The sequence below is a fragment of the Mixophyes fleayi genome, chromosome 6 (genome assembly GCF_038048845.1).
Source record: "Mixophyes fleayi isolate aMixFle1 chromosome 6, aMixFle1.hap1, whole genome shotgun sequence".
NCBI classification, from domain to species: domain Eukaryota; kingdom Metazoa; phylum Chordata; class Amphibia; order Anura; family Limnodynastidae; genus Mixophyes; species Mixophyes fleayi.
In genome coordinates, this window is record NC_134407.1 from 202747780 (window position 1) to 202772567 (window position 24788).

At 41.3% G+C, this 24788-nt stretch overlaps 1 protein-coding gene across 4 annotated transcripts in view; it reads left to right on the forward strand.

Moving 5' to 3' along the window:
* LOC142095217 (ATP-binding cassette sub-family A member 9-like) overlaps positions 1 to 24788 on the forward strand; it is a 127184-nt gene that overhangs the window by 16110 nt on the left and 86286 nt on the right. Inside the window, exons 5-7 of one of the 4 annotated variants that reach the window (XM_075178102.1) lie at positions 2390 to 2484; positions 3781 to 4004; positions 7787 to 7925. In XM_075178102.1, coding sequence (XP_075034203.1) covers positions 2390 to 2484; positions 3781 to 4004; positions 7787 to 7925 — 458 coding nt within the window. Of the gene's footprint in view, positions 1 to 2389; positions 2485 to 3780; positions 4005 to 7786; positions 7926 to 8415; positions 8490 to 17336; positions 17367 to 24788 lie in introns of those variants that run through there. The other 3 variants (XM_075178103.1, XM_075178105.1, XM_075178104.1) reach the window with 3 other exon arrangements.

Consider the following 24788-nt stretch of genomic DNA (forward strand, 5'->3'; position numbering starts at 1 on the left):
AATGAGCCAAAATTTCTACCGTAATTGCCAGGAATGTGTGCAGCGTGATGTCCGTGAGCCACATCGCTGGCAATTGAATTCCCTCCTAGGAAAAGCTTTTTTTCAGGAAATAGAATGGGATACTGCTTCTGGAAGCCAAACTCAAGCATTTGACCCCTTTTTGTGTAAAGGTTTACTGAGAGCAGTGATGGTAGAATAGCCTTAGATAAATAGTTGATAGTAGTTAGCAAACTCCAGAAAATCTTGCATAGTTTTCAGACCATTGTGTTGTGGCCAAATGTGCCGCAACCAATTGTTCAATACTACAGATACATTCTCATGGTCCATTTGAAGACCAGATTCAGAAACCAGCTATCAATAGGCCCCTTTCTCTGGCAATAAATCTGATTTTCAAAACAATCCTTTATTGTTGCATTTTACTAAAACAATATCGATGTGGTAGCTGAGCAATTCTTAGCAGCCCATGTGATAACTGCCCAGAGTGGTCACGTTTAATTTACTGTTTTGCCAGATTTGGGCTTTCAGTTCCACTAATACAAAGGTTATAAAACAAAGTGTAAAAATGTATAAAAAAATGTAAAAACTTTTTTGGAAAGGATTTTCATCTATTATTGCTGTCCTCATGTGGCAATAACAGAACAGACAAAGGCACACGGAAGCCAGCACCTCTGAATAAATCTTACGGCCTGCGGTAACCCTTTTCTGTAAAGGGCTAAGCAAGAAAAAGTCCTATACCGGTGAAGTACAAACCATAAATCAGCCCATAAGTCTGATCAATGACATAGGGGCCTATTGATCAACCTATAATTCCCTGAAAACTCCAGTTTTCAGGGGATTAAAGCTGAGAAATAGTAACAAGGCTATAGATTGAAAATGTCTGCTGCAGTCCCAACCTCTTCAACCTAAAATCCATTCCCCGTAGGTGTCTATGGGGACTGCGATTTTTCTCTATGTATCAAGCTCTGAAATTAGGAGTTTAAACCTGGTAGCTAACTCCATCTGAAGTTGGCGTTAGCCTTTATTACCTATGGGGAAAACATTGCAGGAGATCCCTCCCAGGTAGGCTTCAGAGCCACTGTCCCAACTGATCAATTTTAGTAAATTGCCATGTTAATTCATTTCTTATCATTGCGATAAGATATTAAAATTAACATGATCAATTTAAGTCTAGTCATAAATAGACCTCTTTAGGTCTAAGTAAATCTAAGTAATCTAAGTAAATTATAGCAAACTGATAAAGAAAGTTGAAGACTATGCAATTAACTAACTTTTGAAGATAGCTGGTGCACGTAACAGATGTCATATGAATCCCACATGTGAGTCTTTCACTTGTCTCATTCTTTAATACGGATGAATTTGTATGTGTCCTGTAAATCCACCATAGAAAAGACCATGGCTTCGCGAACTCGATCAACGTGTTCTGAAATCAAAGGAAGATGGCAAGAACTTTTATGGTAATCTTGTTTAACCCTCTTATTCAGAGTCTCAGAGAACTGGCCTTTTCTTGACTATGAAGAACCCAGCTTTAGCAGGTCAATGTGTGGATGAATCCCTTTTCCAAGTTCTCCTTAATGTATTCCAACATGGCTCAAATTTGGGTACAGAAAGAGGACACATCTAACCCCTAGGAGGGATAATTCCTGGAATTAAATGGATGATACAATCGCAAGAACAGAAGGTGTCATCAAATGCAAATATTCTGAAGGAAGAGAGGATGGTAGATATGAGACAGAAGAATGTGTAGAGCATGTTTAATCTTAACCAGACAATCTTCAAAACACGAAGGACCCCAATAAAACTGAGTTTAAAGATTCATAATACATATAAGAAGATTTGTTCATTATGCAGGACATGTAAATTGAGAGGAGACATTTTTAAAGAAATAGAGGTTGACCGATATATGCGTGAGCTGAACTCTCCTTGCTATCTGCTGATTCTTATTCTCTTATACTTTTATTTGGAAATTCTGTGGCAGCTGCTCCAATAAATGGCTATCTCTCCTTATCTCCATGCAGATACCCATGTGGTCTGGTATAGCGTGTGACTGTCCGGTGCTCCAGAGCTACTGACTCCTGTTCTACTGTTCCTAGATATAATAATTCATTTAGCCCAGAGACTTGTTCATCCAGGTTATCAATTACTGTTGTTCTACCTTACTCACTGTCTTGGAAGCTCCAGTCCCTATATTACAGAATTCACAATCTCATGAACTACTGTAATGCAGAGGGGTTTTTCAAGATGAATGATGAAACCCTACTGGTTTCAGAAAGCTGCACCACATGCATTATTACACATATTATCTGGAAAGTTGCATAGGAATAAATTAACAGGTTATGTAGAGAGCATTTTGATTGACATCATCCACAGTCTACATTATGTCCTTCTGTAGGTTATTATTGTTTCAATGATTCCTGCACCTTGACACATTACTGGAGGTCGGGGTTCCTCTTTCTGCAAGCGAGTATTGACTCTGCTATAATTGAAGTAAGTGGATTTAGTTACTGGTTTGTCTGGAAGAAGCTGCAAAATGTTGCATTAAGCAGAAAGAAATGGAAAATTCTCATAACAGCAGCTAATTACCACTTGCCACCCCATTATTTTATGCATTTGCTTTTATATATAACGTTTCAGCATTTTCTGTGAGTGTAGATGCATTCCTTCATTCACATGTCATTTGTAGAAAGTCTCCATAGCTGTCTTCACTACATCAATTAGGTGTTATGCTAATACAGGACATTTTGTTAATCTTCTGTGTTAGGACAATGTAAAGCACAAAAATAGAAAATAAAGCCTAACCAGTAAACTCCACCTAATATATTAGCCTTTCCTTTCTTCAGCTGGAGGGTTAAACATCTCAAGAGCTATTCCAACTCTCTCAGAGGTCAGCTTCTCTGTGTCACCAGATAGAGGTAAAGATTAAGGGGTATATTTACTAAACTGCGGGTTTTAAAAAGTGGAGATGTTGCCTATAGCAACCAATCAGATTCTAGCTATCATTTTGTAGAATGCACTATATAAATGATAACTAGAATCTGATTGCTTGCTACAGGCAACATCTCCACTTTTTCAAACCCGCAGTTTAATAAATATGCCCCCTATGGGCCATCAGTCCTTAAAGGGCAATTCCAGCTAAAATATTTTTCAGTGTCCATCCTTTCTTCCTACAGCCCACAGGACTGTAGGCTTCCAAGCCTTACAAGAAAACTCACCCACACTAGCTTTCCAAACAAATTCTGATCCGGGATTGACAACTGGAAACAGTTTGAAGTGTGCTGTGTTGGTTTTTAGCATGACTCCTGTCCTATCAGCAACGATGTTAGAAACTATCACATTGCGCTTTCCACCCCCATTTCTTCTTATTGTCCAAAAGGATAGAAGAGTCTTAGGAGCATTAGTGACATCTCACAAGTGAAGACGGTGGTTTGTATGGCGCCCCCACCAGAGGCTAGCTTAATTATACCTTTTACTTTAAAATACTGATGCTTTCTGCTTAGAGGCCAGCTAATAACATGTTTAGAGGGAACTGACTCAATCCTAAATCCCAAATAACTGGAGTCTAGAGTAAAATTGCCTTCCTTACTCAATTATCCACCATATTGTACATGTCACAATATATACATTTAGTTGAGTATGTATAAACCTAACAGATACTTGTTATCACGTAGAATGTCATGTCTGTTATTTCGACTCAGAATATGCAAAAATAGCAAAGAGCAGCAATGACTTCACCTTCACACTGTACTATAGCTGTGTCTTGATATTGTAGTATTGTTTCTCCAGGTGACCACCAATAAACCTGTAGAGGACACGCTGGCCTCCATTGAAGTGGTGAGGATGAAGTCTACAAGATACAGAAGACAGATGATACAAAGTGGCATAATCATTGGCGGTATGTGCATGTGCTATGTGTCACTGACGTACCTGCTGTCACTGTATGTCACCAGAGAGCGGAGGGAGATGAGAGAGATCATGAAGATAATGAGGCTGAAGGATCTAGCATTCTGGTGAGTTCCTTAACAACATGTGAACAGCTGCTGTGGATATGGTCATGGAATAATTAAATGGACCCAAATAATACAGCTGCTTAAAACCATGGTAGATTCCGTAATACTGATCCTGGTGGGCGCACGAACATATTGTATTTCAGGCTTGTCAACCTGTGGTTTTAAAGACAACAAATGAAAAACAAATGAGTGCATGCAAAAAACATCTCTATAAGAAGTACTGTGCAAGGAAATTGAGTTATATTATAGTTTATTGGAAATATGGGAGGATGGTGAGGGGAAGAATGATGAGTCAAAAAAAAAGTCCATGGGCTAGATTTACTATAGGGCGGTTTATTAAAACCTCCTGTATTAAGCGGATGTTCTGGTGGTTTCAAATTCTCAGTATTTACTAAAGGCCAAACCACAATAAAACCTCATGAAAGCCACAGTTTAGCAGAGCACCACATTATAAATCTCCATGCCAAATTTTTAACATGATAAAAATACAAACCATCAGATTTGCTAAGCTATGGCCTAATGAACTGCCAGAAAAATAGCCAGAACTAAAAAGAAGGTTGTAAGCAAGTTAAATTAAACATCATTATTTTTCACCTATCTTGCCATTAACTAGTCAATTATGGAACAAGTATTGTTTTTGATTAAAGAGGCAAAATTATTTTTGATTAATTTGTGAGGACAAACTAATCTTTTAGCTAGATAAACCAATTGAGTGGGTTTCACCCTCTACATGATCCCCTAAAGTTCTAATGACGAGTCCCAGTCATCCTCTGCATTTAAGGGGTTAAGAAAACCCACAGATCACTTCCCATCGTGGTCTGCAGGTTTTCTGATATTGCCAGAGGAAAGGAATCTTTCCTGCATTAGAAACGTGTGTGCATGCTGGCGTCACAGCATACGTGTCCACACGCACAGTCTGTTAAAGCCTATGAGAAATCCGAGGGATAGGAGGAGGCACTTTTTTCTCCTTATTCCTGGCATTTAGAAAGCTGGGTTTACTGGATACCAGGCACAATAGAAGAACTGCAGGTACAGGATACCAGGATTACCAAGTTTAGCTTTGAAACGGGTATTACTGAATACAACACAAAATAGGAGAATTGCAGGTACAGGATACCATGATTACCAGGTTTAGCTTGGCAGATGTAATATGCTGTCTTGAAGCTGAGACTGAATGATCCAAGGAAGGAGCAGACAGGAGAAAGGTCAGGCAAGCCAGGGTCAGAAACTGGAGGATCCACAACAGAACCAGACAGGAGAAAGGTCAGGCAAGCCAGGGTCAGAAACTGGAAGATCCACAACAGAACCAGGAGCAGACAGGAGAAAGGTCAGGCAAGCCAGGGTCAGAAAGTGAAGGATCCACAACAGAACCAGGAGAAGACAGGAAAAAAGTCAAATTAGCCAAGGTCAGGGTCACAGGAAAAAGTGCAATATGATAGTCAAACAGGAGTCAAATACCAGGTGATAAATCAGGACCAAATCACAGGAGTTCTGAGAGAGACCAGCAACAGTGACAATTAATGAACTGGCATCAGTCTGCTGGATAGGTAGGCTTAATAAAGGCCAGACACAAGTGTTCAGGATCCAGATGAAATGATGAGAGCCTAACACCTTGCAGACAGGATCTGATATAAGCAAAGCAGCATCCACAGAGGGAGATCGCAACAGACATGCTCTAAATATGGTACTCATTTTTCAATAGTAGGCAATCGTTGTTGTGATATTGTTTCAGCAATCATGATGATGATTGTTTTATATATTTGTTATTTTTATATTAAGGTACCAATAAATTTGGCATTATATATATCTATATATCTATATCTATATCTATCTATATATATATATATATATATATATATATATATATATATATATACATGATTTTTTTCTCAAAAATATTTTAAGTGCTGATGGCCATTCTCTGCGCTGTACTGTTTTTTATTCATTTCCAGTAAAACCGATACGGAGTGCCCATACCCTTTGCATGGCAGTGGGTCTGACCAATTCCACCGCTTCGTTAACCAAGACATTGTTATACATTTGTCTATTTTATTTCAAACTACTCTGCACCATCACATGTTTTTTCTTTTGTATTTTTCTAAAGAGTATCTATTTGCTTGAATTGCTTTGGACGGACATTATCTTGATTTTAGAATTTACATCACAAACACCTGCATTTTCAATAATGATGTGTAAACTTTTTTTTATATAAATTGAGTAAAATTGTGCCAGGGGTGCTGTGGTTTTGCAGCTGTTGGGGTACTATAGGTTTAAGCATGTCCTTGCAGCTTATAGCTGGCTTGATATGCTGTGACTTGTAGACAGACTTATTACAGCAGAAGAGCCATAGGTTACCTACCTTTTATCTACCACATTTACATTTTTAACACACTTGACCTCCATGGTGGAACCTAAAAGGCTCTGACCACCAGATTAGATAATTTTTTCTGTGTATACGAAAATAGGGATAAAGGAATTGTGACAGGATGGGCTGCCTATGCCACCCTGTCTGTTGTTGCTGGGAACCAGCTGGGCTTACTTTTCCACCGTCCCCTTTTGTTATTTCGAATACACCCCTCCTGCCGCAGTAGGAGGAGCCTGCTGCCACCACTGGACTCCTTTATGTCACCCGGAACCACGTTCCTTCTGGGTAACTGTCGCTGCTAGTGTACTCCCATGCTGGTACACTTGGGCTGGTACTCTTGACAGCTTACTCTGGATCAGGATGCTGTGTATGGATCACCCCTAGCCTATCACACTGGCCAGAGCTGCTGGGTAGCGGCAGTGGGGTGGTACTGGAGAGCTGGGTCCAAACCTCAGAAGCAGCCGGGGGACGGATTAGATTTAGAGTCTAATCTATAGGTCACAGGATTACAGCAATATTGAAGAAGTTTTCAAGCAGGGTCTTGAAGTAAAGAGTGATGTTTATTTCGCTGACAAGGACAGTTCCACTGATTAAAGGTATCAGTCGTCAGGTCAGATGGAACATCAGAATGATACATTTCAGTTTACAAGGGCTCCCTTTTAATACTATTTTAGACACAGCCTTACAGGCTATTTTTAGAATCAGGATGTAACCTGTTTACCAAAACATGCATTGCAAAGCTAACATTATTTACGCTTATCTGTGATATCTTAAAACCTTGGTGTGATATCCTACATCTTAATTTGGATACAGTGGACATCTGGCAGCAAGTATAATTACATCTTCCTATACCTCCAGATGCTAGACCCTCACACATCAAAAGGTCTAATTAGCATGGGTCCTTTCCAACAGTTACAGAATACACATTTCCTCTAAAGAAAAGAATTCCCCAAGAAGAGTTACAAACCCCAAACAAGGCATTTCATTACTACAAGATATACAAAAGGCTTTCTAAAAAAAGTGTTACTGTATCAGATATATACATCAGAAATAAGGCATTTTCTCCAGCAAGGTTAAAACAGAAAAAAACTAATTTTCTCCAGTGATGTAAGAAATAAAGATTTTTTTATATCAAAATATACACAATATCAAAAATAAGTGCATTGGCAATTATATAAATAAGTGCCCTGCGCTATTTCCTTTAGATAAATTAATACCATAAGTTATTTATAAGTGATTCGGTCACAGGAATCCTTTCGAAATCCTAACCATTACTGCTCAGTAGCAATTGGCAGTTAGTAGGGTTCTTAAATAACGCGTTTCCCTGTGATTAATGTGAACACATTTAAATCAAAAGAATATTTAAGTGTTTATTTACAGAATGTATAAATCTTTCTGCCTTGTTCTTGTATTGCAGGTTGTCCTGGGGATTACTCTACTCTGTCTATGTTTTAGTTATAGCAAATCTGATGACTCTTGTTACAAAATTTTTTGTTTTCTTGGAGAGTTCATATGGTGTCATCCTGCTCCTGTTCTTCCTTTATGGGATATCATCGGTAGGTACTGCTCCTGACATTGTTTCCATTGATATCTTACTTTTGCTTTGCTTTAACATCAGATGGATTTTGGTTTAAGTGGAATGTATGTACTTTTATGACAGATTCAATAGTAAAATGTTGGATTATTATTTCAAAGAGTGATAAATATTTTCCTTAAACAAGCTGTTCAGTTGTGACCTGGAATATAAATGTTAAATGTTGATTTAATTCTTATTAATTTCCTGCAAACTAAACAGTGCATCACCTTCCTGTCAGTGTTTCATCTTTCTTCTAACCATGAGATATCATGTTTTCTGCTGCATTTCATAATAACTACTGCTATAATTAAACCTACTTTCAATTATAATTCTAGAATGAGCGAAGGGCATGGTGCTCGTTATTACATACCAATAGTCAAGGGTAATGCTGCATATTGTGTCAGTCCACTTGCAGGGTAGCTAATCCCTACCCTCCCACATTCTTTTGTATATGTTCTACGGAGGAGTAGATGTTTGGACAGGCAGAAAGGAGATGTTGGGTGGAGTGAAGACGTTCCTAGCAAAGTACAGAGTCGACACAGTGGTGAGCCTGTACAGAAATAATATTTCATTTTGTGGAGAGAGATTATTCACTGCTGGTCATGGCCATTCTCCCACTATAAAAGGGCTTGAAGTCTTGTCCAATAGTTAACGATGCAAAACATAGTGCAGTGTGCATATCCACCGACCTCCATATCCACAATCACAAAGACCCCAATAGGATCTGTGGACCAGGGTCATAAACACGATTAGGACCTCTGGAGTGCTCCAAGGATAGATGAGAGGGGCTTTTAAGACCCCTTCACTTTACCACTCGTTCATTTTATTAGCTAAAAAAAACCCTACCATATTTTCTTCTTTGGAGTTATCATAGTAAATACAGGGGCAAAATATTGAAAAATTGCCTGTAGCCTGGAATTCCTGTGACTGCCCTTTACCACCAGCCAATCGCAAGCATATTCCCATGCCGGATGCTTGTGAATGGCTGCCACTGAAGGGGAGTGCTGGGTAATCCTGGCTTTGATCATTTTGCATAGGCCTGTTTTAGTGCGCGTGTGATGATTATGTATTATTGTTATTTTCGCTTAATATTCAGGTATGACAATGTATATTGTATGTAACCTAGTAATGTAATCTCACAGTGTGCTTTGCTAGATGACATGAATCTGAACCTATGCAAGTGTCAATAATCTTTTGAAATTAGCCAGGCCCAGGATAAATAAGGGTCTCAGGGGAGTTTGAAGCCCCAAAGTTGTAAACCATCTAGCTACTCAAGAAGAGCTTGTGATTTCACTGCTTTTTTGATTTCAAGTGCTGTTTTTGTTTAAAGTGTGGAGTTGGTTCCATTAAGGATTGCTGTGCTGTGCTGAGAGAGTGATATAGTTTGGGGAATTATTCTGTGTGTTTATTGAACGGGATTCGTTTTTCTGTGTGTTTATTAAGTGTTTTTTTTTTTTCCCCTTCTCTCTGTTAGAGCTAGTGGGTGTGGATTAATTGCATAGTTGATACAGCTGGTTAGTGCAAGCTCTATTTAACAGGAGGTAGCAAGCGATTTCATTGAGCTTGTGATTTCACTGCTTTTTTGATTTCAAGTGCTGTTTTTGTTTAAAGTGTGGAGTTGGTTCCATTAAGGATTGCTGTGCTGTGCTGAGAGAGTGATATAGTTTGGGGAATTATTCTGTGTGTTTATTGAACGGGATTCGTTTTTCTGTGTGTTTATTAAGTGTTTTTGTTTTTTTTTTCCTTCTCTCTGTTAGAGCTAGTGGGTGTGGTTTAATTGCATAGTTGATACAGCTGGTTAGTGCAAGCTCTATTTAACAGGAGGTAGCAAGCGATTTCATTGAGCTTGTGATTTCACTGCTTTTTTGATTTCAAGTGCTGTTTTTGTTTAAAGTGTGGAGTTGGTTCCATTAAGGATTGCTGTGCTGTGCTGAGAGAGTAATATAGTTTGGGGAATTATTCTGTGTGTTTATTGAACGGGATTCGTTTTTCTGTGTGTTTATTAAGTGTTTTTTTTTTTCCCTTCTCTCTGTTAGAGCTAGTGGGTGTGGTTTAATTGCATAGTTGATACAGCTGGTTAGTGCAAGCTCTATTTAACAGGAGGTAGCAAGCGATTTCATTGAGCTTGTGATTTCACTGCTTTTTTGATTTCAAGTGCTGTTTTTGTTTAAAGTGTGGAGTTGGTTCCATTAAGGAGTTGAATCCAGGAAAGGGTTTAAACTGGTAAGTGGCTAGGAAAGGCTAGTACTAAAGTTCTCTGTAGGCTATAAGAAGTTAGGTTAGCCATAATAAGATGAGTAGTAGCAGGCTTGATGATCTCACTCAATGCATATCTTGTCATATGTATGCACACTTGGAGCAAGTGTTCCAAGGTTTATACCTCTGTGAGAAATGTGAGCAATTGGTCTCTTTGGAAGCCCAGGTAACTGATCTAAAGCAGACCATTGCAACATTGAGAGACATTGCCAACCTGGAGCAGAGTTTACAGCTCACCGTTGATGCGTTAGCTGAGCAGGGTGGAGCAGAGACAGAGGAGGATGCACAGGTAGGCAGCTGGGTAACAGTTACTAGGGGTAGCAGAGGGAGGAAGAGACAGGCCAGTTCTGAGCTAGGCAATCCCAGCAGATTTGCCAGATTGGATGAAGATACTGTGGAAGGCAGTTCAGAATTGGTAGAGTTGGATGACACTGCTTCCTCTAGCAACCAGGGGAATGGTCTCTCCAGCACAGAGGGGACCAAAGTTACTCAGGGACCCAGGCAGATTGTGGTGGTAGGGGATTCAATTATTAGGAAGGTAGATAGGGCAATCTGTTACCGGGACCGTGCATGCCGAACAGTGTGTTGTCTCCCGGGTGCTCGGGCTCGGCATATTGCGGATCGGGTGGACAGATTGTTGGGAGGGGCTGGGAATGACCCAGCGGTTTTGGTGCATGTTGGCACCAATGACCGAGTTAGAGGAAGAAGGGGTGTCCTAAAGAATGATTTCAGGGACATAGGTCGCAAACTTAAGGCAAGGACATCCAAGGTAGTATTTTCGGAAATACTACCTGTGCCACGCGCTAGTCCAGGGAGGCAGCGGGAGATTAGGGAGGTTAATGCGTGGCTAAAAGATTGGTGTAGGAAGGAGGGTTTTGGATTCTTAGAGCACTGGGCTGATTTCTCGGTCAGTTGCCATCTTTATTGTCGTGATGGATTGCACCTGAATGAGGAGGGGGCTGCAGTGCTAGGGGAGAGGATGGTTAGAAGGTTGGAGGAGATTTTAAACTAGGCTCCGGGGGGGAGGGGCAAGCAAGTATTTATGGGATAGACATTGAGAGTAGTAATGAGGAATTTAACAAGAGTAAAGGGGGTGGAGAGGGGGGAAAGGGAAGCATAGCCGATAAGGAGCGGCCCTTTTTAAAGCAAAAAGAAATACCGAAGGGAGCCAATAGACTTAAGTGTATGTTTGCAAATGCAAGAAGCCTGACAGGTAAAATGGGGGAGTTAGAACTAGTAGCAATGAATGAGCAGTATGATATTATAGGTATTACTGAGACCTGGTGGGATGATACACATGACTGGGCAGTCAACTTGGAAGGCTATTCTCTCTTCAGGAGGGATAGGGTAAATAAAAGGGTAGGAGGAGTATGTCTTTATATTAAGCCAGAATTAAAACCAAGTATTCAGGAAGTTATATACGAGAATATTGGTGATAATATAGAGGCATTGTGGGTGGAAATATCCAGCGGAGGAAAAAGTTCAGAGAAGTTTCTGATAGGGATATGCTATAAACCGCCAGATATTAGTACGATTGAGGAAGCCCAACTTCTACAGCAAATTGAAAAGGCTACACAACTAGGTCAAATTTTAATTATGGGGGATTTTAATTATCCGGACATTGATTGGAGTACTGAGACCTGCGGTACAGCTAGGGGAAATAGGTTTCTGAGCACGCTAAAAGACCATTACATGTCCCAATTAGTTGAGGAACCAACTAGGAACCGGACTATACTGGACCTAGTAATAACAAACAATGTAGACGTAATATCAAATATTCAAGTAAAGGAGGACTTGGGAAACAGTGATCATAATATGGTCTCATTTGAAATTAGTTTCCAGAAACAACAGTATAAGGGATCAACTAGGACTTTAAACTTTAAAAAGGCAAATTTTAATATGCTAAAGGAGTCTATAAAGAGCATAGACTGGGACAAAGCATTTGAAGGAAAAAATACGGAAGAAATGTGGGCTGTCTTTAAAATGTTGTTGGAAACATACACGTATAAGTTCATTCCTATGGGAAATAAATGTAAAAGAATTAAGTCTAAACCAATGTGGCTAAATAAAAAGGTAAGGGAAGAAATGCAAAGGAAGAAGCGTGCATTTAAATTGTTTAAGTCTGAAGGGTCAGAGGAGTCCTTCCATAGGTACAAGGAATGTAATAAAACATGCAAAAAGGAAATTAGATTGGCTAAATTAGAAAATGAAAGGCACGTTGCAAAAGAAAGTAAGACAAACCCCAAAAAGTTTTTTAAGTATATAAATGGCAAAAGGATTAAAAAAGATAATATAGGACCACTAAGAAGTGAGATGGGTGAATTGATAAATGATACTAAGGAAAAAGCAGAGATATTAAACACGTTCTTTTCTTCAGTATTTACCAGAGAGGAACAAATGGCAGGAGTAATACATAAAAATGGAAATGAAACCATGCCATTAATTAATACTTGGTTGTCAGAGGAAGAAGTCCAAAAGCGACTGAAGAATATTAAGATAAATAAAGCTCCAGGTCCAGATGGCATACACCCAAGGGTCCTTATGGAATTAAACTCGGAAATAGCTAGACCGATATTCTTAATTTTCAGAGATTCAATCTCATCAGGCTCAGTACCAAGGGATTGGCGAATAGCAGATGTGGTGCCGTTGTTTAAAAAGGGGACGAGATCACAACCAGAGAATTATAGACCTGTAAGCCTGACATCAATAGTGGGGAAACTACTGGAAGGTATTTTAAGGGACAGTATTCAGGATTACTTGGTACGCAATAAAATTATTAGTGGGAATCAACATGGATTTGTGAGGGATAGGTCATGTCAAACTAATCTAATTCGTTTCTACGAGGAAGTTAGTGGGAACTTAGACCAGGGCAGGACAGTAGATGTGGTCTACTTAGATTTTGCAAAGGCCTTTGATACAGTGCCACACAAGAGGTTGGTTTACAAAATAAGGGAACTGGGTCTAGAAATCAAAATTTGTACTTGGATCGAAAACTGGTTAGAGAATAGGGAACAGAGAGTTGTGATAAATGGAACATTTTCTAATTGGTCAAAGGTCTTAAGTGGAGAGTTCCTCAAGGTTCCGTGCTGGGACCACTCCTTTTTAATATATTTATTAATGACCTTGGTGATGGTTTAGAGAGTAAAGTTTCTATTTTTGCAGATGACACTAAACTCTGTAAGGTAATAAAATCAGAGCAAGATGTAGCTTCTCTACAGAGGGACTTAAATAAACTGGAGGATTGGGCGGCTAAATGGAATATGAGGTTTAACACAGATAAATGTAAGGTTATGCATTCAGGGATCAAAAACAAGAACGCAATCTATAAATTAAATGGAATTAATTTGGGAGAATCTATAATGGAAAAGGATTTGGGAGTGCTCGTAGACAGTAGACTTAGCAATAGTGCTCAATGTCAAGCAGCAGCTGCAAGGGCAAACAAAGTATTGGCATGCATAAAAAGGGGCATAGATGCAAGGGAAGACAGTGTAATTTTGCCACTGTATAAATCATTGGTAAGACCTTATCTTGAATATGCAGTACAGTTCTGGGCACCACTCTATAAAAAAGATAATTTGGAACTAGAAAGGGTTCAGAGAAGGGCGACAAAATTGATAAAGGGTATGGAGTCATTAAGTTATGAGGAAAGGTTAGCCAGTTTAGGCATGTTTACTTTAGAAAAGAGGCGCCTAAGGGGAGATATGATTACTATGTACAAATACATTAGGGGTCAATACAGAGAGCTTTCATGGGAACTTTTTACCCCAAGGACCATACACAGGACACGTGGTCATCCCCTAAGGTTAGAGGAGAGGAAATTTCACAACCAGCAAAGGAAGGGGTTCTTTACAGTAAGGGCAGTCAAGATATGGAATTCATTGCCAGGGAAGGTTGTGATGGCAGATTCAATAGATATGTTTAAGAAAGGGTTAGACAAATTTTTAGCGGAAAGGTGTATCCAGGGATACGACCGTTAATTTAAAATAAAGGATAGTAGTGGATATAGGGTAAAAATTGGATTGCAATATTGAGTCTGGGGGGATTTTCAAAATTGAAACAGATGGGCGGTTGCCTACTCTGGATTAATTTCAAATATAAGTGCAGGATCGCAGGAGATCCAAAATAGGTTGAACTTGATGGACTGGTGTCTTTTTTCAACCTCATCAACTATGTTACTATGTTACTATGTTACTATGTAGAAGTGAGAGATTCTCTGAGGTGCCCAAACTTATATCTTAGTAATAGATCATTTACTTTGGAAAGCTCTGTGTGATTTTGTGAATCAATCAGACTTAATTGAATATGTAATTCCTAAGGTGGGGGTGAAAAGCCTGCAAGAAAGGTTTCTTCTGCTTTATACATTACATTGTGCATTTTCATGAGGGAGTCTATCAAAACTGAAATGTTCCATATTTCCCAACTGTGTTCCCTCACACACACCAAGTCTTAACTAGTAAGTAGTGACTCTGGTTTTATTTCCTATTTTATTTCCTGAAAATTATTTGTGCAGCATATTTTATGTCTTGTCATTAACTTTTTGTAAATAAGTCTTGGAAACATTTTTCGGACTAAAATACATTTAATCTAGCATATTCTTCGTTATTCTTTGTGAATTTACGAAGCCCAGGGAGGCTCATGCTAGATGTGTATGTGATTTAAGTGTGAAACATTAATAAGTGGTTTTGGTGAACGTAAGGACACCATAATAAATCCTTTCGTAGTGGCAGAAAAGGTGTATTCATTGCTAGGTGACTAAGGTAACGTCAGTCATGGCCAGCTGTTCAGATTACTGTATCTGGGACGTTTGTGACAAACTGGTTGGTAGCCTGGTGGGATTGATAATATTTTTCTTTTTATCATAAGAATTTAAGTGAATTAGTGGTGTGTGATTCTAGAGAGAGTCAGCTTCCTAATTGGCCAGAACTCAAGGCTTACAACATTTTAAATGACATACTGCACATATAGTTTCTGTCCCCCCCTCCTTTTCTTGTTTTGTTTTCTATTTTTTATTTACTGGAAGTGTGAAGTCCAGCATGGCCACTGACTATAAGCAAATGAAAAAGGATGAGCTTTTGACTTTGTGTGTTGACAGAGGAATTGTTTTCGGTACCCGACAGGAAACAAGAGCAACTGATTCAAATGCTTGTGGAGGCTGATCAGAAACTAAGAGTCGGATGAGACAGTGGAGAAAACCTCTCTGCTTCAGGAGAGCAGTCAGCAGTGGACATTACCACAAATACCTCTGTTCAATCAAGTGGGGAGTCTACACTGGACAGTTACCTTCATACTGCTCTCAAACAGCTTAAGGATGCTGATCCTGCAAAATCATTGCAGCTGATCCAGCAACACCAAGAGGCTGCTGAATGCCATGCTGCTGCAGACCGGGAGGCTGCTGAACGCCGTGCAGACAGGGAGGCACCCGAACGCCATGCTGCTGCAGACAGGGAGGCTGCCGAAAGCCGCGCTGCTGCAGACGGAGGCTGCCGCTGCAGAGCATCAAGCCGAATGCGAGCACCAGCTGGAACTAGCGAGGCTCAACGCCTTGATAAAGATTTACAATAGAAACGCGTCGGTAGACGGGGTGAGTGACGTCATACGCATACAGCGGAGGTTCCATCTGTCATCTCTTCTCTTCGGACAGCGTTGATCGCGGGAGTGTTACCCAGGACACAGCTGGCGATATTGGGTTTAACATCAACCACGCTTGTTTTGAAAGGAAGGACGGTAAGAGTCCATCTATCTCCGTTGTAGCAGGACTCAGGCTACTTATTTTAAGTGTTTATTATATGTGTGAAGTTTTTATGTGTGGAAATTAAATGGGAAGATTTTACACTATGGAGATCTATTTTATTTCCCTTCTTTGGTCCCTATTTTGATGGAGTGGATATTCGTATTTGAAGGAGTTGGTCACAGGAGAAACATTCTCTGTTTGGTTCAATGCTTGAAATTTCACTACGTCTAGTAAGTGTACACCCTTAAGGGGTTAAAGAAATTTTTCCCCTATCACGTGGTGAATGTGTATTAGTATCTACACACGGGCATTATAGGGATAGCTTCCTGTGATACATTGAAATTTACAGGTTACGCTATGTATATTTCTTCGTTTCTTTTTTATGTTCATCTATGAGATCAATATTGGAGGATTGGATCAAGCATAGAAGAATTACATCATTATCATTATTTCCGGAGTTTTGGTCGTTTGATGTTATTTTATTATTCAACTTTGAGGACACTTTTATGGTACTATTAACTTTGTAGACTTTGAGGATTTATACCATCAGCGCCATTTTTTCCTTACATTTGTTTTATGAGGCTCAACAGCCAGTTGGTGGACCGAGGTCTGGGTAGAAAAAAACCCAGGCACAACCAATTTCCCATGTTGGATAAGGACGGTGACCTTGATGCATTCCTGAGGGGATTTGGAAGGACTTGCCGACAGTTTGAGCTTGACCCCAGTAAGTGGGTCAGCTTTTTAATCCCTGGACTGAGAGGGAATGCTTAGGAAGCATTTTCAGACTTTCCCCAGGCGATTATGTCACAATTAAGAAAGCCCTGTTACTCCGTTTCAACATAACTCCTGTGGATTACAGGCGAAGTTCCGAGACTCACGGCGCAGTTCCTTTGATACCTATGCCAAACTGTTAGCGCAATTATCATCCGTGATGCATCAATGGATTGAGGGAATGCAGGAACTGGACTATGATACACTAAAGGATCTTATTCTCTAGGAGCAGTTACTCACACTGTGCCCAGCTGAGGTGAGGGAATGGGTTGTAGATCGTGACCCTAAGACATCGCAAGCAGCTGCTAGCCTGGCCAACAATCACACAGTTTCCAGGGCTCCTGTAACAAAGAAGAGTTGGGCAGCGCCAGGGCAATCTACATGGAAAGAGAGGCAACCTGGAGGATCACCCCTGAGTCCCCTGTCAACCAAACCAGCTGTTGCTCTGTTGCTGCACCATTTGGAGGGTGGGGGAAACCCTGTTTTGTTAACTGGCCGCAGGTGTTTTACATGTGATGATTTGGGGCACATCAGTGTCTATTGCCCCAAAAAGAAGAAAACAACTCCTTCTCCTGTGGGGGGCCCAGCAGGAAAGCCAGTGTTGGCCATCCTGTGTGCAGGAGGACCCCAAGACAACCCAGAGACAATATGCAAGCGGTTAAGGTAGGACATCAAGTCGCACTTGGGTTGTTAGACCAGACTCTTGTACATCCAGCTCTAGTGAGCCCAGAGAACATTATTCCCAGGAAGACCATTGCTGTGCGAGGAGTGGGGGCCTACATTCTGCAGTACCCCTAGCCAGAGTGTGCCTAGATTTTGGATCTGACAGGGGAATACGAGATGTTGGGGTACTAGACAATCTGCCTGCCACGGTACTGTTCGGAACTGATTTGAAAAGGATGCATGCTGCTTATATAAATGAAAGTGATGTCATTTCTGATGCACTGGTGCATTCCTTCACAGATGGATTCTGCTGACCAGCATAACCTGAGTGCAAAAATATGTAATGAAATGTTATGTGCTGCTGAGAATACTCATGCAGATTTGCAGGTACCTGTGATGCAGAGAGAGGGATTATGTGAGAATGTGTTTGATGATAATGCTCTTTTTGTGAGACTAACACTTTAAATCAAGTGGGTTGTGAATCTGATCAGGGCAAAAAGTGTGCGATTGTGTCTAAATGTGATACCATGTCTGCTAATCTTTTAGGTAGTCAGATCGATTTACATGTGTCCAATTCTGAAGGTGACCCAAAGTGTGAAAATGTATCAAATGTATTAGTAGTAGTAGTGACCCGAAGAGCAGTGCATTAACCCCTGCAAGTGTGGAGGGAAGTTCACTAGAAACTAATCCCCATCCACCCCCTCCCTCACTGTAGAAGCTGCAGATTCAGGCAGTGATTTGAATGAGCGACCTCATGTTGTGTTCAACATTGATAAGCTCAGAAGTGACACTTTCAAAGCAGAACAAAACACTGATCCCAGTTTATCGACAGTGGGTGGGAGGGTCAGTCAGTCCTGTCTTGAAGGTGAAGATAGAATTTTTGGGGAAAATGGAATTTTGTGCAGAGAGAAAAATGTGACAAGTATGCATCCAGATGTAATTGCTGACAGGCAACTAGTTGTACCTCAAACCTATAGGGAAGGGTTGCTGAAAGTAGCGATGAGATACCCCTAGCAGGACATTTGGGTGTTGTCAGAAGGTATATCACATCAACATGCTCACAGCTGAACATGACAGGGAAGCTTGTGTATTAGCTGTGTGTAGTTTGCCTGAGAGTGATCAGGAGTCTGACCCCTTGGTAGATTTAGCAGCTACTGCTAAAGAGACAGGGTCCCTAGCAGATGCCCACTGCAGTGAAGAGCTGTCTGACTCTCAGCTAGAGCAGCTAGCTGACATGCTGCAGCACTATCAGTCCCATTTTACAGGGAAACCTGGAAAAACTCACTTGGTCACACATCATGTAAACACAGACAACCAGACCCCCCTCAGATAGCCAGCACTTCGTACTTTCCTAGAAGGACTAGAGGCAAAGAAAGTGGTAATAGACGAGATGTTGCAGCTAGGGGTAATTCAAAAGTCTAACAGTTCTTGGGCTGCTCCCGGCTCTGTGTAGACTATAGAATGTTGAATGATGCCACAGTGTTTGATGCTTATCCTATGCCCAGGATAGATGAACTGCTAGATCAGCTTGCCCAGGCAGCTGCAGCACTATCATGGATCTCAGTAGAGGGTACTGGCAGATCCCAGTGTCACTCGAGGCACGTGAGCGGTCCACATTTATCACCCCATTTGGACTTTTTCAGTTTTTGGTCATGGCCTTTGGAATGAAAAATTACCCTGTTTCCTTCCAGCAGCTGGTCAATGTCCTGCTAGAGGGCCAGGAGGGACATGCAGATGCCTACCTGGATGACATTGCAGTGTTCAGTCAGACCTGGGAGGAGCACCTGATCCATCTGAATAGTGTGTTAGACCGAACTACTGAGGCAGGTCTGACTATCAAGCCAGAGAAGTGCCGGCTTGGCATGCATGCAGTGCAATACTTGGGGCACCGTGGAGGGGGAGGTACCCTCCGCCCACAGCCAGGCAAGGTAGAGGCTATCACGGCATGGCCGACCCCTACCACGAAAAAGCAAGTCATGTCTTTATTAGGTACAGCTGGGTATTATCGAAAGTTTGTGCCTCATTATAGCACCCTAGCCAAACTTCTAACTGACTTAACAAAAAATAAATTTCCACAGGTGGTTAATTGGAAAGAGGATTATGAAAATGCATTTACAGCTCTGAAATCTGCTCTGGCTCAGTCCCCTGTGCTACAGGTCCCAGATTTCAAACGGAGGTTTATAGCACAGACTGACGCGTCTAACTATATACTAGGAGCTGTCCTTAGCCAGGTGACGCTGCAGGGGGAGGAGCAACCTATCATTTTCCTAAGTAGAAAACTACTCCCCCGAGAGGTGGCTTATTCTACTATTGAACGAGAGTGCCTAGCCATATGGGCACTGCAAAAGTTACAGCCCTACCTTTATGGATGGGATTTCACCATTATTACAGACCATATTCCCTAAGCTGGATGAATAGAGTTTCTGGGGATAATGGAAAGCTGTTAAGATGGAGTTTAATTTTACAGCAATATAACTTCATCATTCAGCTCCGGAAGGGCGCAGAACATGGAAACGCAGATGTCACGCTGTCACAAGCTGTGGGATAGCTACTAGCTAGTATCTGCACTGCTGAGCAGGGAGGCGCAGAGTCTAATGCACCCTCTGTGTTCACCAGGGACCCCCGCGAGGCAGTTTAGGCTTCGCTGCTGGAGGCGTGCACAGGTTGCGATTCTCCGAGTCAGCCACCAGTGTAGTAGCAGAAAGGACGGGGCGCAGTCAATCCATCTGGGTCAGAGCAAACAGACAGCAAAGTACAAGGACATCTTCAAAATAATGGTCAAAGGTAAGCCAGAAGTCAGGAAACCAGAACAAGTAGCAAGGTACAAAAACGGAATCCAAAAAGAAGGTCAGAGGAGCAAAGCTGGGTCACATCAGGAGCAGTATCTGGAAAAAACAAAGAGCTGGGTGGGACTAATACTCTGGCACCCTAGTGGTGCCAGAGGCAGCCTTATATAGATCCTCTAGGATGTTAATTGCCGGAAAGCCAGTGGTCAGAGATGCTGACCGCCAACAGGTGAGGCGTCCCGTTGCCTAGCAACAAGACCCGAGGCCTCCCTGTGCTTGCGCGCACGGTGTGACCCCTAACATGAACCCGGAAGCATCCCATTGCTAGGCAACGAGACGCAATGTTCAGAGCAAGTCAGGCAGCCGTCTCCAGCACTTAGCGACAACGTGGGGACGGCATCTTACAGTAGATGGCCTCTCACGCCAGGGGGCAGAAGTTGTGAATGGGCAGGAGCAACAGTGACAGGTCACAGTCGTTCGTGCCCTAGGTTTAGGGGGAGGTGTGATGATTATGTATTATTGTTGTTTTCCCTAAATATTCAGGTATGACAATGTATATTGTATGTAACCTAGTAATGTAATCTCGGCGTCTGCTTTGCTAGATGACATGAGTCTGAACCTATGCAAGTGTTGAAATTTTTTGAAATTAGCCAGAACGGGGATAGATAAGGATCTCAGAGGAGTTTGAAGCCCCAAAGTCTTAAACCATCTAGCCACTCAAGCAGAGCAGAGGTGAGAGATTCTCTGAGGTGTCCAAACATATATCTTAGTAATAGATAATTTACTTTGGAAAGCTCTGTGTCATTTTGGGATCAATCAGACTTAATTGAATATGTAATTCCTAAGGTGGGGTGAAGAGCCTGTAAGAAGGGTTTAAAATCTTCTGCTTTAGACATTACATTGTGCATTTTCATGAGGGGGTCTATCAAAACTTAAATGTCCCATATTTCCCAACTGTGTTCCCTCACACACACCAAGTCTTAACTAGTAAGTAGTGACTCTGGTTTTATTTCCTATTTTATTTTCTGAAACTTATCTGTGCAACTTATTGTGTGTATTGTAATTAACTTTTTTTAACCAAGCCTTACAAACATTTTTCGGATTAAAATACATTTAATCTAGCATATTCTCCGTGATTCTGTGTGAACTTGCGAATCCCAGGGATGCTCATGCTATATGTGTATATGATTCTATGGGGAGACGTATGTGGGGTTAGACGTGTGTGATTTCTGCACTAAGTGGGATTTTCTCACAAAGTGGACGAAAATGCACAGTTAGACAACACAGCAACTAATCCTCATCTTTCTCTTCTCTTTTCATCTTCAGGTATGTTCATCCATGCTGCTACTACTACTACTCTGATCATTATTCTGTGAATTTCATCCCTGCAATCTGTGTTTAAGTATGTTCATCCATGCTGCTACTACTACTACTCTGATCATTATTCTGTGAATTTCATCCCTGCAATCTGTGTTTAAGTATGTTCATCCATGCTGCTACTACTACTACTCTGATCATTATTCTGTGAATTTCATCCCTGCAATCTGTGTTTAAGTATGTTCATCCATGCTGCTACTACTACTACTCTGATCATTATTCTGTGAATTTCATCCCTGCAATCTGTGTTTAAGTATGTTCATCCATGCTGCTACTACTACTACTCTGATCATTATTCTGTGAATTTCATCCCTGCAATCTGTGTTTAAGTATGTTATAGGAAACTGTTATCTGTTTAAACTTAGGTTGGCACAGTCTTTTATTGCTGCCTAATTTATGATAGGTATCTGGCCTCTATCCTTTCCCACAAATGTTTTCTTTTCCTTTGATTAGCTGACCAATTAGCACATCTGTAGTGTATTCCTAAATTAGACTGACTACATCTTAGCTTCATTCTATGGGGAGACGTATGTGGGGTTAGACGTGTGTGATTTCTGCACTAAGTGGGATTTTCTCACAAAGTGGACGAAAATGCACAGTTAGACAACACAGCTGGACAAACATTGGACTACATTTGACTTGCTTTTACTCCCAGCAATAAGCAACATCTGCCACAGCCTATTTCTGCACTACTTGTCTATTTATATGGAATACTGCTAAGAGGTAATTCTTAAAATACCCTTGCTTTTTGCTTTTACCCCTTTTATCACAATGTTTCACAAATTGCTTTTCTTAGTCTCATTTCATGGCATGATCTTTAGGACTGTGTCATCTTTCACCCCTCCACCAACACACAAATTTGTTCATATTGCACCTGCATTACTCCACTCACCTCTATTTAACACCCATGAACTGTTGTCCTATTTATTATCTCTAACAAGTACAGCCTCCACCTGTCGCCAGAAAATAAAAGGCCACACATCTTACAATCCCCTTGCCTATCTTTCGCTCACTCTGCTTCTATTAGCTGGTGATATATCACCTAATCCAGGTCCCCCACACTCCTCACACACACATACATCAGAACACTACCGTTCTATAGCAAACCTCAAACACATCACCTGTCTACCCTCTCTTCCCAAGTCCTTTAAATGTGCCCTTTGGAATGCACGATCTGTTTGTAACAAACTTACCTCCGTTCATGATCTCTTCCTCTCAAAAAACCTCAACCTTCTGGCAATAACAGAAACATGGCTCATGCAATCAGACACTGCCTCACCTGCAGCACTTTCACATGGTGGCCTCCATCTCACCCACACCTCCAGACCTGAAGGCAGACAAGGAGGTGGGGTTGGACTACTTCTCTCCCCACAGTGCACATACACCGTTCTACCAAATGTCCCATCACTCACGTTCACATCTTTTGAAGTACATGCTATTCGCATTTTTAATCCATTCTCCCTACGTGTTGCGGTGATCTATCGTCCCCCTGGAGCACACCAACAATTTATTGAGGATTTCTCTGCATGGCTCCCTCACTTCTTATCTTCAGACATCCCCACCATCATCATGGGTGACTTCAACATCCCCATTGATAACCCACCTTCCAAAGCTGCTTCCAAACTACTCTCTCTAACATCCTCACTTGACCTCTCCCAGTGGATTGAATCATCTACTCATAAGGATGGCCACTGCCTTGATCTTGTTTTCTCTAGACTATGCTCAGTTTCTAATTTTATTAATACACCCTTCCCCCTCTCGGATCATCACCTTATCAGCTACACTCTCACCCCCACTGCTCTAACCTCTCTACTGTCTAACTCTACCAAGCCTCCTCATACTCGTAGAAATCTTAATTCTATTAATCTTCAACAATTTTCCACCTCTCTCCAACACCTTCTCTCCCCTATCTCTACATTCTCATCCCCTGAGATGGCAGTACCTCATTTTCACCTAACCTTAGCAACGGCCCTTGATCAAGTGGCTCCAGCGACACTTCATACTACACGTCGACTTCGATGTCAACCGTGGCACACCAAAGCAACACGAAATCTTCAAAAACTGTCCCGTAAAGCAGAACGTCACTGGCGTAAATCTCGAAGCTCTAATGACTTCTTCACATATACTTCTGTCTACCACTCCTATCGAAATGCTCTGGACACTGCAAAACAAACATACTTTCAATCTCTTATCTATGCTCAGGCTTCTAACCCCAAACGCCTTTTCAATACATTTAATCATCTTCTCAATCCTCCCACCCCGAACCCTCCATCTACTATCAGTGCTCAGGATCTTGCTTCCTACTTCAAGGACAAGATCAGACTAGAAATGGTATCCTCCTCCTCAACAAGCCATCAGCTCATTTCCTTCCCACTACCCTCTGACACCCTTTCTTCATTTGACCCCACATATGAAGAGGAAATTTCTACGCTCTTCTTATCTTCCTACTCTACCTCCTGTCCTCTTGATCCTATTCCCTCGCAAATTGGTAGATCCCTGTCTTCTGTGCTCATTTCACCTCTAACTCAAATCTGTAATCTCTCACTCTCTACTGGCATCTTTCCATCACTATACAAGCATGCAGTGATTACTCCTATTCTAAAAAAACAAAACTCCGACCCAAACTCTCTCTCAAATTACCGTCCCATCTCTCAGCTCCCTTGCCCCTCCAAGCTTCTAGAGAGACTTGCCTACACTCGCCTCACACGCTTTCTTTCCGCAAACAACCTGTTGGATCCTCTTCAGTCTGGCTTTCGTTCTCAACACTCCACAGAGACTGCGCTGACCAAGGTTGTTAATGATCTGATCACTGCTAAGACTGAACGCCATTACTCTCTCCTAATTCTCCTTGATCTCTCGGCTGCATTTGACACCGTTGACTACTCTCTTCTCATACAAACGCTGCAATCCCTAGGTCTTCAAGACACAGTTCTATCCTGGTTCTCATCTTACCTCTCTAATCGCTCTTTCACTGTTAATTTCTCTGGAGCCACATCTGCTCCGCTTCCCCTATCAGTTGGAGTACCACAAGGCTCGGTGCTAGGTCCTCTGCTGTTCTCTATCTATACCGCTTCTCTTGGAAATCTAATAAGTTCCTTTGGCTTTCAGTATCATCTCTATGCGGATGATACCCAAATCTATCTATCCTCTCCTGATATCTCGACATCTGTGTTGTCCCGTGTAACTGACTGTCTTTCTGCCATTTCATCTTGGATGTCCTCTCGTCAACTCAAACTTAATCTTTCTAAAACAGAGTTAA